This window comes from Aureococcus anophagefferens (assembly GCF_000186865.1).
Source record: "Aureococcus anophagefferens unplaced genomic scaffold AURANscaffold_12, whole genome shotgun sequence".
Taxonomy (NCBI): Eukaryota; class Pelagophyceae; order Pelagomonadales; family Pelagomonadaceae; genus Aureococcus; species Aureococcus anophagefferens.
In genome coordinates this window covers 1,273,732-1,287,283 of record NW_008705572.1, presented here as the reverse complement: position 1 = coordinate 1,287,283, position 13,552 = coordinate 1,273,732, and the positions used below count along the sequence as shown (strand labels likewise).

At 73.0% G+C, this 13,552-nt stretch overlaps 3 protein-coding genes across 3 annotated transcripts; all 3 read left to right on the top strand.

Moving 5' to 3' along the window:
• Nucleotides 1-1,024: 1,024 nt before the first annotated feature.
• AURANDRAFT_27735 (hypothetical protein) lies at nucleotides 1,025-1,492 on the top strand (the record flags this gene model as incomplete). Its single annotated transcript, XM_009039732.1, has 1 exon — nucleotides 1,025-1,492. A coding segment is annotated over one exon (468 nt), but the record flags the coding sequence as incomplete, so codon positions are not given.
• A 4,833-nt stretch (nucleotides 1,493-6,325) lies between these two features.
• AURANDRAFT_7698 (hypothetical protein) lies at nucleotides 6,326-6,823 on the top strand (the record flags this gene model as incomplete). Its single annotated transcript, XM_009039733.1, has 1 exon — nucleotides 6,326-6,823. A coding segment is annotated over one exon (498 nt), but the record flags the coding sequence as incomplete, so codon positions are not given.
• A 3,921-nt stretch (nucleotides 6,824-10,744) lies between these two features.
• Nucleotides 10,745-12,804, top strand: AURANDRAFT_65026 (hypothetical protein; the record flags this gene model as incomplete). The annotated part of the gene is made up of 2 exons (XM_009039734.1): nucleotides 10,745-12,535; nucleotides 12,619-12,804. 2 exons carry the CDS (start codon nucleotides 10,745-10,747, stop codon nucleotides 12,802-12,804), a joined length of 1,977 nt encoding a protein of 658 aa, XP_009037982.1.
• Between the last annotated feature and the right edge of the window lie 748 nt (nucleotides 12,805-13,552).

Here is a 13,552-nt window from a genome sequence, read left to right as displayed (position 1 = left end):
CGACGCCGGCGGCAAGGGCGTCAAGGTCGCGCTGCGCAACGTGCGCGGCGAGGGCGCCGTCGAGGTCCACGTCGTCGACCTCAACGAGGACACGGAGTGCGCGGAGTCCGAGGCGGAGCTCCTCGCGACGGGCGCGTCCGCGGCCGCGCGCTTCGTCGAGCCGGGCGAGGAGTCCTCGTTCTTCCTCGCCTTCCTCGGCCCGGACGGCGAGCCCGTGGAGCGGCCGACGCTCCGCGTGAAGCCGCGCGGCGCGCCGTGCGGCGTCGCGGAGCGCGTCGACGTCGCCGTGGACTTTTCGTCGCCGTTCACGATTTTCGCGGTGGACGACCCGGGCGAGTCGAGCCGCATCTTCGTCACGCGCGTCTACCACGAGAATCCCGAGCTCTAAAATCGGGTCGGGTACTGCATGTTGAACTCGGTTGAAGGTGTCCTTGCCCTGAACTGTGCGATTATGACGACGTCGCGCATGTCTCTAATCCGCCTCCTCGCCCTCTGCGCCGTCGCGGCGGCCTTCCGCGCGCCCTTGCGGCAACACACACACACGCGCTGCGCGGGCGCCAAGACCGACGCGGTCGTCGGCGCCCTGCGGCGCGTGCCCCTCGCCGGCCGCCTCTTCAGAAGCAAGGAGACGCCCGCGCACGCACCACCGCCCGCACCGGCGCCGGAGTGCGGCTCGACCAACTTCGCCGCGCTGCTGGACACCGCGCGCGACGAGGCCGCGTCGCTCCTCGAGGACGTCGTCCGCCGCGAGGTCGGCGACCTCGCGGACCGGGGCTTGGCCGTGCCCTTCGAGGCCAAGGCCGGGCCGCCGTCGGCCGCCGCGTGGCGCGCGGCCTGCGACGCCTCGGGCGTCACGTCCTACGCCGACTTTGGCGTCACGCTCAGCGCCGTCGAGCCCGAGGCGCCCGAGGAGGAAGCGGATCCCGTCGCGGCGTTCGACGCGGCGCACGCCGCGGGCGGCTTCGAGGACCTCCTCGTGTCGCTCCGCGACGCGTCGCGCGCGGCGTCGGAGCTCGACGCGGCCGTGGAGTGGCGCTACGCGCGCGCGTGCCTGGACGTCGCCGACGCGCGCGGCGACGCGACGCGCGAGGGCCTCGTCCGCGAGGGGCTCGAGGCCGCGCGCCGGTCCGCGGCGCTCGCGCCGGCCGACGGCCTGGCGCAAAAGTGGCTGGGCATCATGCTCGGCAGCGTCGGCGACTACGAGACGACGAAGGAGAAGCTCGGCAACAGCTACGCGATCAAGGACGCGCTCGACGTCGCCTGGGCGGCGCGGCCCGACGACGCGACGGTCGCGCTCGCGCTCGGCCAGTGGTGCCTCAAGGTCGCCGGCGTGTCCTTCGTCGAGCGGGGCCTCGCGCGGGCCATCTTCGGCGGGTCGCCGCCGACGGCGACCTTCGCCGAGGCCCTCGCCTACTTCCAGCGGGCGGACAAGCTCCGGCCCGCGCCGAAGACCAAGGCCCTCATCAAGCTCGTCCAGAAGAAGATGAAGTAAGGAGCCTTTATCCTGGGCCCCCCTGGGGGGAGAGGCCTTTCGGGGGTCGCCTTTATCTTGATCTTGTGCTTGGGGGGGTTGGGGGGAGGCTGCCGCGCGCTAGAGCGCGTCGAGGAGCCGCTGCTTGAGCGCGGCCTTGAGGCCCGTCGTCGCGAGGCCGCGCGCGTCGAGCTGGGCCTTGAGCTGGGGCACCGTGAACTTGGCGACCTCGGCGGTCGTGAGCGGCGGCGGCGCGGCCGGCGCGGGCTTGGGCGGCGGCGCGAGCGTCGCGCGCGGCTCGTCGTCGTCCGTCTCGGCGGAGTCGTCGCCGTCGTCGTCGCCGTAGAGGACGCTGTGCTTCTTGAGGACGCGGGGGCCCTTCTTCGCCGTCGCCGGCGCCGGCGGCGCGGCGTCGGGCGCGGGCGCGGCGTCGGCGGGCGCGGCGGCCGGGTCGTCGGTCGCGTCCGCGTCGGCCGCGTCCGCGACGGCGCCGAGGAGGTTCTTGCCGTCGAGGCCCGCGTCGGGCGCGGCGTCGCCGGCGGCGGCCGCGCAGGCGTCCGCGTAGCGCGCCGCGGCCTTGGCCGCGGCCTTGGCGGCCGCGGACGGCTGCGCGTCGGCCGCGCGCGCGACGCGGCCCGCCAACACCCCGAGGAGCGCGGCGGCGGGCGGGTCCGCCGGCGGCGCGAGGTCGCCGAGCGCCTTGCAGAGCGCGAGGCCCCGCGCCGCGACCTTGGGCGCGCCGTCGTCGACGGTCGCGAGGAGCTTGTGGCAGAGCTCGTACTGCGCGACGAACGCGGGCGCCGCGGCGCCCGCGGCGGCGGGCAGCGAGCTCACGTAGGCGAGGGCCCGCGCGACGGCGGCGGACGACGCGCGCTTGTCGTCGAGGAGCGCCGCCGCGGCGCCGCCGAGCGCCGCGCCGCCGGACCGGCGCGCGAACGTCGGGAAGAAGACCGCGAGCACCTGCTGGAGCCGCGCGGCGCTGCCCAGCACCTCGCCGTCGTCGTCGTCGTCGTCGTCGTCGTCGTCGAAGGTCTCGTCGTCGTCGTCGCGCGCCGCGCCCGCGGCGCAGTAGCGCGCGACGAGCGCCGCGAGCGCCCTCGCGGGCTTGTCGCCGTCGCCGAGCGCGCCGCGGAGCAGCAGCTTCGCCGCGCCCTCGGCGGCGACGCGCACGAGCATGACGTCGCCGTCGCCGAGGAGCTTGAGCAGCCCGTCGAGGAAGGGCCCGTCCTTGGTGGGCACCGCGCCCGCGCCGAACGCGAGCGCGACGTCGCAGAGCGCCTGGATCGCGCGGCCGCGGACCTCGGGCACCTCGCGGGGCTGCGTCGCGTAGTCCCAGAGGAGCGGCGCGAGGCGCTTCGCCGTGTCCCCGTCGCCGACGAGGCACCGCCGGCCGAGGCCGTGCACGGCGACGTCGCGGTCGCGGTAGTCCGCCGACGCGGACGCGCGCATCATGAGCGAGTCCGCGCCGTCCGCGGCGAAGTCGAGGAACTCCGCCGCGCCCTCGGACGGGACGCCGGCGAAGCACTTCTTCTCGCCGAGGAGCTGCGCGGCGACGACGAGCGCGCGGCGCTCGCCCGCGCGGTCGCGCGCGGCCCGGACGGCCGCGCCGACGCCCGCGCCGTCGTCCGTGAAGCCCGCGCCGTAGCCGCGCCCCACGGCGAGGCACCGCGCGGCGGCGTCCACGAGGAACTCGGCGACGGGCCGCGCCGTGCGCACCAGATCGCCGTCGACGGCGTCCGCGACCGCGACCTTGCCGACCTCGTCGACGAAGCGGTGCTCGAGGAGCGCGCGCGCGAGGTCCACGACCTGCTTGCACACAAAGGCCTTCTCGTTGGCCTCGTCGTCGTCGTCGTCGCTCTCGCCGCCGCCGCCCGCGGCCGCCGCGGCGACGTTGAGCGCCTCCTCCTCGTGCGCGGCCTCGGCCGTCGCGCCGACGAGCGCCGCGAGCTCCGGCGCGTGCGCGAAGCGCGCGACGGCGTCCTCGAGGTGCGCCGGGAGGAGCTTGGGGCCCGACGGCGCCAGCTCCAGGTCCACGCGGCACCGGAGCCAGATCGCGGCCGCGGGGCCGAGGTCGGCCGCCGCGGGCAGCGCGCAGTCGTCGCCGCCCCGCGCGGGCGGCAGGAACGCGGCGAAGAGGGCGTCGCGCGCGGACGCCCGCGGCGGCGCGTCGCCGTCGGGGTAGCGGTGCGCGTCCGACGCCGCGTTCTCCCGGTCGACGGCGTCCATCGCCGCGCGGAGCGCGCCGACGGCCGGCGCCTCGTCGTCGCCGTCGCCGCTTCGCGCGTGGTAGAAGGACGCGTCGAAGATCTCGACGCGCCGCGCCTCGCCCGCCGGCGGCGGCGCCTCGCCCCGGAGCCACGCCGGCGGCGCCTCGCGGCGGCCGTCGGCGCCGCCCTCGAGCGCGACGGCCGACGCGTGGAGCGCGCGGAGCGCGACGCCGCAGGCCGCCTCCTCGAGGTCCGCGTTGAGGTACTCGAGGAGCTTCACGGGGTCGCCCTTGAGGCTCCGCGACGCGAACCACGCGCAGAGCGTCCGCGCGGCCGCCGCGCGGACGGCCGGGTCGCGGTCCTCGAGGCCCCGCTTGACGACCTGCGCGCGCGCGTCGCGGTGCACGGCCTTGATGCCCACGCGGCTCCGCAGGGCGTCGAAGGCCGCCGTCCGCACCTTGGCGTCGACGTCGCGGCACTTCTCGAGCAGCGACGGCAGCACGCGCTTCGACACGTCGAGCGCGCCGACGGCCGCCGCGCGGACGTCCGCGGACGCGTCGGACTCGAGCGCGCGCACGACCGCCGCCGTCGCCGCCTCGTTGTCGTCCTGGAGCCGCCGCAGGGCGAGGCACGCGGCCTTGCGCACCGCCGCGACCTTGTCCGACGCGCGCGGCACGACGGCCGCGACGAGCGCCTCCCAGACGCCCTCGTCGACCGTCGCCTCCTCCGCGTTCACGACGCTCTCGAGCACGAGCGCGCAGAGCTCGAGGGCCCGGCACCGCGCCGTCTTGTCCGCCGCGCCCGTCGCCGCCGCGAGCCACGTCAGCAGCTCCGTCGAGAACCCCGCGCACGCGTCGTCCGACCCGCCCCCGACGACCGCGCTCGACGCGATGTGCGCGACGAACGTCAGGCACCGCTCGACGTTCGCGTCGCGCTTCTTCGCGACGAGCACGCGCGTCAGGTGCTCGAAGAAGCCGCCCTCGGCGGGCTCCCGGAACAGCTCCGGCGCCGCGTGGACGAGCGCCATCGTCCGCTCGATGCCGCGCTCGTGGGAGGTGCGGGACCGCTTGGCGTCGTTGAGGATGGAGAGGAGTTCTTCATCCGGGGCGACGCCCCCGTTGTGTTCAGCTTTCACGGCGCCGCGCGCGCCCTTGCCCATCTTTTACGTCGTTCGGTGTTCTGCGCGGGGGAACGGGCGTTTGAGGTCGTGCTTTTTGGCGCCCGGAGGGAATGGGGTGTTTGGGGGTACGTGCGAGGCGGGCGAGGAGTGCTGAAGCGGGTGAGGGCGGGCGCGCGCGCGTGGGCAACGGGGGTCGCGAACGAAATTCACGTTCTACGCGACGTTGCGGGCGATCGAGGTCCCGTTTTTTTGCACAATGGGTATGGGGTGTCAAGGTGTGCGTTTGGCGCGGGCGAGAGGTACTGAAGTGTACGAGCGGGTGCGCGCGGCGAGGCGGTAATGGACGCGGGCATCGCGCTCCGGCACCAACGTCGAGATCCTGGCGTTGAAGTTGTTAACGTGCGCACCCCCTTCAATAACTAGTCCAACGTCTCGCTTGACGCGGGCGGCCACTGGTTGCGAGTTGCAGTGGATACCCCGTCGCTTGAACTATTGCAAGCCAAGACAAACTTTGAAGAAATCCTAGCTTCTAGAGGGCTAGAGACGGTGTCTCCGCTGGAGTATTCAGCGGCCGATGATGGAATCTCCACCTTAGAGGGGCCCGCGCTCCTCGAATATGCAGCGACGTGCAACGATCCCAGTGGCTTTGAGGTCCGCAAACATGTGGGTGAGGCACATAAAAGACGCGACATCCGTGGAATGAGGCGCGGCAGCTCCCCCCGACCCGATTTTCGGTCCCCTTCGAGTCACAGAGCGTCGGGAATCGTTCGTCATGGGAGCGACCAGATGCCCTCGCGGCAGCTCTTCGACTCGAGCCGATTTGATCGAGATCACCTCACCGGCTCCGAGAGGCGCGCGGCGCCGCGGGCGACACGGTGCTCACCGCGCAATGCACGAGGCCGTATGTGCGACCAAGCCCGGACAGCCCCCTCGGGAGGGACATTCCAGGGGGTGTTTCTTCGAAGTTGGTCGCACATACGGGACCTCAGCACTAATGCGAGCCCCTCGTCGGTCGCCCCCCACCGATAACCGCCGTTCTCGTCGTCCACGGGCTGCCCCGACGCGAACTAAGTTGCTCCCCATCGACCGATGGTCTTTCCCGAGCGACTCGCAGCCGGGCCCAAGGCGCGACATGGTCCACAGACCGAGCGCCGCGCCAAGTCCTGGAACCGCTGCATCGCGTGCCCAACCTGGGCGAGGCAGCTCGGAGTCAACCAAGTGATGTCACGCCGAGCGTCAACATGGCAGAGTATCGACTGCAACTCGCAACCAGTGGGCGGCGCAATGGCAGCCCAGCCAGAAGCTACCCCCATGCGGCGCATCAAGCAGGCCACGAAAAAGAACGAGGACAGAAAAAAAATGGTCCGCCGTCTGAAAAAGAAGTCGAAGCAGACCTTCGAGATGGTCTACGTCGTGCTCTTCGTCCTGCTGTGCATCGCCGGGTCGCTGGGCGTGGCGCGGCGCATGTCGCTGCCGGCGTCCGTCGTGTCCTTCGCGTCCGTGGCGCATCAACCGCAGAACACGCGCGTGTATCTGGACGTGCGCGTCGACGGCCAGCACGCGGGCCGGCTCGAGGTCGAGCTCTTCGACGGCCTCGCGCCGAAAACCGCGGCGAACTTCCGAGCGTTGTGCGTCGGCGCGGGCCAGACGTCCTACGGCCTGTCGAAGACCTACGTCGGGTCCGCGTTCCACCGCATCATCCCGAACTTCGTCGCCCAGGGCGGCGAGTACACGCTCGGCCGCGGCGGCGAGTCGATCTACCCGGGCAACGAGTTCGCGGACGAGTGGGACAACGGCATGCTCCGCCACGACCGGCGGGGGCTGCTGTCCATGGCCAACGCGGGGCCCGACACGCAGACGTCCCAGTTCTTCCTCACGCTGGGCGCGACGGGCGCGCTCGACGGGAAGCACGTCGTCTTCGGCGTCGTCGCGCGCGGCCTCGCCGTGCTCGACGCCATCGAGGCCGGCGGCACGTCGAGCGGCGCGCCCGTGAAGCGCGTCGTCATCTCGGCGGCCGGGGCACTCTAACGAAGACTCGGGGGATCGCGGGGGATCGCGGGCGCGGGCCCCTATTGCCGTTTCCGCGCGCGGTTCATGAGGAGGCCGAAGCCGTCGACGCAGAGCTCGCGGACCTCGTTGTCCGGGAGCTCGAGGTTGACGGCGCGGTGCGTCGTGACGAGGCTGAGGCACCGGTCCGGGTCGACGCCCGGCGGGCGCGGCCGGCCCGTGAACGTGCCGCGCCGCACGTCGACGATCTCGGCGACGGAGATGCCCGCGGCCTTGGAGCCCGGCGACACCGGCGACTCGGCGCCCGGCCGCATGCCGCTCGGCGACCGGTCGAAGGACCGGCGGAACGACGACTTCGTGCTCGTCCAGACGATGTCGTCGCCCTGGAGCCGCACGAGCCTGTCCTTCGGTGCGCCCAGGCGGCCGTGCTTCTTGACGACGAAGCCCTGCTTGAGCATGAGGACGAACTCGCCGAGGAACTGGCTCTCGAAGGTCGCCACCGTCGGGGCGCCGCCGGACGTGGACGCCTCGCCCTTGCCGCCGGGCGCGGGCGGCGACTCGCCCGCGGCGGCCGCGTCGTCGTCCGCGCCGCGCGCGCCGCTCCCGTCGAGGCCCCGGCTCGGCTTCGGGTCCGCGCGGTCGAAGACCGCGCCGATCTCGTCCGTCTCCTCGGGCTCCTCGACGGCGTCGGGGTAGCCCTTGAGGATATCGGTCAGCGCCGCGAGGATCGCCCCCTCCTTGACGGGCTGGGAATTGGCCTGGTCGTCGTCTTCGGCGACGCTCTCGCCGCCGCCGGCGCAGAGGAGCAGGCTCGCGAGCGCGGACGACGCGGACCCCATGGCCGGCCCCGGTCGGGTGGGGCTGCTGGACCCCGCCGCGTCCAATGGGCCGCCCTAAACAGGGATGCTGCCCTGTCCTCGCGGGCAGAAAAAATCCGACGCAACGACGGCTTCAGTGCACGTGACGATGCCGTTAGAAGGCCTCGGCGATGCACCGCTCCAGGTTCGGGTGGATCGTCTGGCGGCGCATGATGTAGGTCTGGTGGCGGAGGAAGATGTCGAGGTTGTGCTCGGCCCAGGCCTGGCAGTAGGGCGCCGCGCCCGGGAACCGCCTCCTCCGCGCGACGTACTCGGAGACGAGGAGGTACTTGTACCCGAGCATCTTCTCCTTGTAGTTGCGGCCGCTGTGCTCCTTGTTGTCGAGGAGGGGGATGCTCCCGGCCATGATGGCCTCGAAGAAGCGCTGGGACCAGGGCTTGTCGCCCGCCGGCGACAGCGTGAACCGCGACCGCGCGAGCCGGAGGAAGTAGTCCGTGGAGCACTTGGCCATGACGCAGGGGTTCTTCGTCTGCTCGGCCATGACGCCCATGGGCTTGAAGCCCGCCGGCTTGCCGTCGGCGCCGATGGAGATGTCGTAGGGCCCGAGCCGCTTGTAGGTCCGCGGGTCCTGGACCGTCGTGTCGATGAAGATGCTCCGGTTCGTGAACGACGACCGCACAAAGTCGAAGATCCACTTGCGCGCGCGGTTCGCCGTCTCTTGCTTCGTGTGGAGCCGCCCCATGAAGTTCACGTCGACGTCGCGGACCGAGCCGTTGGCGTAGAACATGGCCGCCTCGAGGTGGGACCGCGGGAAGACGATGTAGGCCGGGCTGAACGCGCCGTGGCGCTTCTTGTCGTTGCAGCACTGTTTCTGCATGCGAGCGCCCGCCGCCGCGTCGCCGGGCTGGACCGTGAGGTCCGCCTCGTGGAACCGCGCGAAGCAGTCGACCTCCACGGACCGCGGGCCGGGCTGGATCGTCTTCGCGTTCTGCTTGAAAACGCGGCGCGGCGGGTCCGCGCAGAAGCCGCTGAGGTTGCGCGCGGCGACCGTCGCCGCGGCGATGTCGTCGGCGCGGATGCGCGCCTTGTTGATCTCCTGCTGCGCGGGGCCCACGGGCTTCTTATTTTGGGTCCGCGCCTGCTGCCGCGCCCGGGCCGCCTGGTTCTGCGCCTTGGCCTTGTGGAGCCGGTGCGCGTTGCGCTGCGGGCTGCGCGCGTTCGCCGCGGGCCGCGCGCGCGGCGCCTGCTGCCGCGGCGGCGCGGAGACCACGCCGCTCGCGCAGAGCAGCAAGGCGAGCGCTCGAGGCGCGACCACCATCGCGACGGCTGCCCCGATTACGAATGTTCAAATTGCAGCTCATACAAAAAACTTGAAGGGGGCGCGGCTACAGCGTCGGGATGACCTGGGCCGTCGGCGGCGCGGCCTTGTCGAAGTCGCCGCCGGCCGGCGACGTCGGCGTCGCCGGGAGCTCGATGCCCCCGTCGGGGGCGTACTCGCCCTTGGCGTAGTCGCCGACGACCTCCGTCGCCTGCGCCGTGATGACGCCGCGGTGCGCCGCGGCGACGAGCGTGCCGTCCTGCTGCATGATGAGCCCCTCGTCGTTGAGCTGCTCCTGGACGGCGCGCACGAGCTGCTTCGTCCGCGCGCGCTCCTTGGCGGCGTGGCAGCCGCAGCAGAGCGCGACGGCGACGACGGCCGCGACCGCCAGGCCCAGCAGCACGCGCAGCGTGCGGTTCTCGCGCGCGTGGCGCCCGCCGTCGTCGTCGTCGTCGGACTCGGCCCACCAGGCGGCGTCGCGCGTCCCCGCGCCGGGCCTCTTGCCCTCGCCGTCCCACGCCGCGAGCGCGGCCGCGCTCGGCTCGTGGCCGTCGCAGGTGTAGCGCACGGCGATGGTCTCGTAGGCGTTGCCCTCGTGGCCCCCCGGCAGGCACGCGCCGCTCGGCACGACGAACTCGTCCTCGAGCGGGCCGCCGCAGCGGTCGTGGTCGACCCACTTCTCGAGGTTTATCGTCGCGTTGTCCTCGCAGTGGTACTTGAAGGACGTCGTCGCGTCCATGCGGATGTTGTAGCAGCTGTGGGGCACCATGGTCGCCCCGAAGGTCCGCAGCTCGTCGTCGCAGTCGTCGAAGGACGCGAAGTACTCGATGCGGACGCCGTACGCCGTCGTCTCCGAGTTGTGGCAGACCTGCGTGTACGACTGGCCGCCGAAGATGCGGCTCTCGACGCAGACGGGCTCGTCGAGCTCGTAGACCTGCTCCGGCGGGCCGCGGCACTCGGCCTGCTCGCCGTAGCCGCGCCAGTAGCGCCGCGAGATGGCGTTGTCGAGGCCGCACTCGACGGCCATCGCGAGTCGGCCCCCGAGGTGCACGCAGGAGCCCGACGCGACGGAGATCTCGTAGTGGAGGCCGTCGCTCGGGCAGTCCACCGCGTCGTAGGACACGAGCTGCGTGTCGTAGGCGTTGGTGGTCAGCATCGTCGCGACGACGAGGCAGAGTCGCGACATCGTCCGGGGCAGCCCTTCGGGGCAGCGTCGAGCGTCCCGGGCGCGAGCGAGGCGGCGTCTCCCGGGCCGGAGCACCCGACCACAACCTTGTCAGGGCAGCTCTTCGAAGCACGGGAGAGGCCGCGGCAATCTCACGGCGCCTTCGATACTGGTCTTTGCAGAAACGTTGTCCGCAACAAGTGAAGCTGAAGACGGAATCCCCGCAGCAAGTCGATAAATATTGCAGCAAGTCGATGGACGCGTCGATTATCGGGCAGCCCGTTCGGCATGATCTGGCCCACGATGGGCACAACGGAGAGTACTTCGCTATGGGAAGTCGGGGTCAGGGGTGTCGAAAAACCACTCCGCGCTGTCTCGGGGCTCGCATGGGCTAAGATCGGTCTTCCCACACGCTGCGCGACATGCTGCGCGACTCGCTGCTCCCTCTGCTGCGCGCGGTGCACCTGCTGCAAATGGCCAAAATTGTCGCTGCATCACTCGCTGCTTCGCAACCACTCACTGGATGAGACGCTGGATAAGTTAACTTCGTTTTTTGTTGCGGACAACGTTTCTGCAAAGACCAGTAGCGCCAAACCTTGACCTTGATGGCGCCGCTCCGCTAATTTCTTCGCAGAGCTATGAGCCGAGCGCTGCTGCTCCTGCTCGCCTGTTCCCTCGTCCGCATCGATGCCTTCGTCGCGCCGCCCAGGCCCGCTCCGACGATCCAGCTCTACGCCGAGGACGGCCCGAGCCGGCGCGGCAGGCGTCGCGCACGCAAGGAACGGACGCACTTGACGACGCCGACGGAGGCGGCGGCGCCCGCGGCGCCGGCGCCGAAGAAGGCGATCCCGCGCCCGTCGGTGCTCGACGGCATCGGCACGCCATCGCCGAAGAAGCTGAAGCAGCGGACGGCGCAACCGCCCGAAGCCGCCGCCGCGCCGCCGCGCGCCGCGCCGCCGCGCGCCGCGCCGCCGCGCGACGCGTCGCCGCGCGCCGCGCCGCCGGCGTTCGAGATCTACGACTCGGCGCCCGACGAGCGCGCGGCGGACGCGCCCGAGCCCGCGCCCGCGGAGGCGCCGGACGACTCCCCGGCGGCGTTCGCCGCGGCCGCGTGGGACGCCGAGGCGGGCGAGGCCGCGGCCGCGGCGAGCTACGTCGCGTCGTGCCGCGCCAAGCTGGTGTCCCTCTACGAGCTCTACAACCCGGCGAAGCTCGACGACGTCGACGACCTCCTCGCCAAGTACGCGGGCCGCGAGGCGTTGCTCCTGTCGGCCGTCGAGGGCAAGTACAGCGGCGCGGGCGCGATCCCGCTCTTCAAGGACGAGGCCGCGGTCATGCAGGGCGCCAGGCTCATGGAGGAGTACGACGCCCGCGCCCGCGAGGCCCGCGCGGCGTCCGCCGCGCGCCTCGCGGCCGCCGCGGCCGCGGCCGCGGCCGCCGCGGCCGCCGGCGACGCGGCCGCCGCGCGGTCGGCCGTCGGCGCGGCCGTCGCCGAGAGCCTGGACACCGGCGACGACGCCGTGCTCGCAGCCCTGCGCGGCGCCGTGCTCGAGGCCGCCGCGACGAACCTCGACGGCGCGGCGGCGCTCGCGGCGCGCGCGCCCGAGGAGTTCGCGTGGGCCGACGGCGAGAACGTCTTCGCGGCGCGCGACGGCGTCGACGCGGCGCTCGCGGCGGCCTTCCGCGACGCCGCCGCGGAGGCCTACGCGCGCGACGGCCCCGCGGCCGCCGCGGCCCTCGCGCGGGCCGCGCCGGCGCACCGGGGGGGCAACTTGCCGCGGCTCGCCGCGGTCGGCGGCTACCTCGGCGCCGCGGCGGAGTCCGGCGGCGCCTGGGACCGGGCCCTGGTCGGCGAGACCTGCGCCGGCGCCGCGCCCGCGGAGACCTACGACGAGGTGATCCGGCGCCTCGGGTCCCTCGGCGCGCCGCGCGCGGCGCTCGACGTCGCCGCGGCGATGGCGGCGGCGGGCGTCGCCGCCGGCGCGGCGACGGCGGAGCACCTCAACGGCGCCATGGTGCGGTCCGTCGACCGGGGCCCGACGGCGGACGCCATGGCGCGGCTCCCGGAGCCGGGGCCGCCCGAGGTCGTCCTCCTGGGGCGGAGCAACGTCGGCAAGAGCTCGCTCGCGAACGCGCTTTTGGGCCGCCGCGCGCTCGCGCCGACGTCGCCCGTGCCCGGCCGCACGCGGCGCTTCCACTTCTACGACGTCAATTCCGGCGACGGCGCCGAGTCCGAGCGGCCGCGCTTCGCGCTCGTCGACGTGCCCGGCGCGGGCTTCGCCGTGAGCGACGTCGCCGCCGCGCTCGAGGACGGCGGCCTCGCGCGGCCGGGCGTCGCCGAGGCCGCGGGCGGCAAGCAGGACAGCTGGCGGTCGCTCACGGCGCGCTACCTCGACGTCCGGGACAGCCTCGCCGTCGTCCTCCAGCTCGTCGACGCGCGCCGCTGCCTCGACGGCGCGCTCCCGGCCGCGGAGCGGCCGACGCCGCGCGCCACGTCCTCGTGCTCACCAAGGTCGACAAGCTCAAGCCCCGGGAGCTCGACCGCGCCGAGGCGACGCTCCGCGCGGCCGCGGACGCGGCCTACGCCGGCGACGGCGGCCGCGCGGCCGTCGTCCGCACCGCGGCGACCGCGCGGCCGCCCGTGGGGCGCGCACACCTCTGGCGCGAGATCCTCGCGGGGCTCGACGCCGCGTCCTAAAAACCTAGCGCCTCTTAGAGAAGTAGACGTCGACGGTCGCGCCGGCGATCGAGCCAGCTTGGTCGCGGTGCTCAACAACGAGCTCAAAGTCCGCGTCCCGGAGCCGGCGGTCCGTCGTCACGACGACCGTGCCCGGCGCCAGCAACTTCAGCGCGTCGGAGAGCCGCGACGCGACGTCTTCGTCGCCCTCGCAGAATAGAGCCGTCGAGTAGCAGAAGACGACGCCCGCGCCGGCGCACGCGCGCCGCGTCGCCGCCGCGTCGTGCAGGTCGCCGCAGTGGAGTTCCGCGTTCGCGAGCCCCGCGCGCGCGAGCGCCGCCGCGCCGACGTCGTGGAGCCTCGGCTGGTACTCGAGGCCCGCGACTTTGAGGTCCGGCCGCCGCTTCGCGAGCGCGAGCACGAGCCGGCCGCAGCCCGAGCCCAGGTCGACCACCTTCGCCAACGGCTCGTCTATCAGCGCCGCGGCTTCGTCGACGACGCCGAAGAAGTGGGCGAGCTGGAATTCGCCGAAGAGGAGGTCGGCGTCGTCGATGAGATCCGGCAGGTCTTCGAGTTCCGCGCGGCTTTTGTAGGCCACGAGATTGCGCCACTCTCGGCTCATCTCGCCGTGCGGATAGAGCGCCTCGACCCAGAGCTCCAGGCTCTCAGCGTCGGCTGGCTCGCTCGCGTCGACGGCTGCGGCCATGCGCTCGCTCGCGTCGACGGCTGCAGCCATGCGCTCGCTCGCGTCGACGGCTGTAGCTATGCG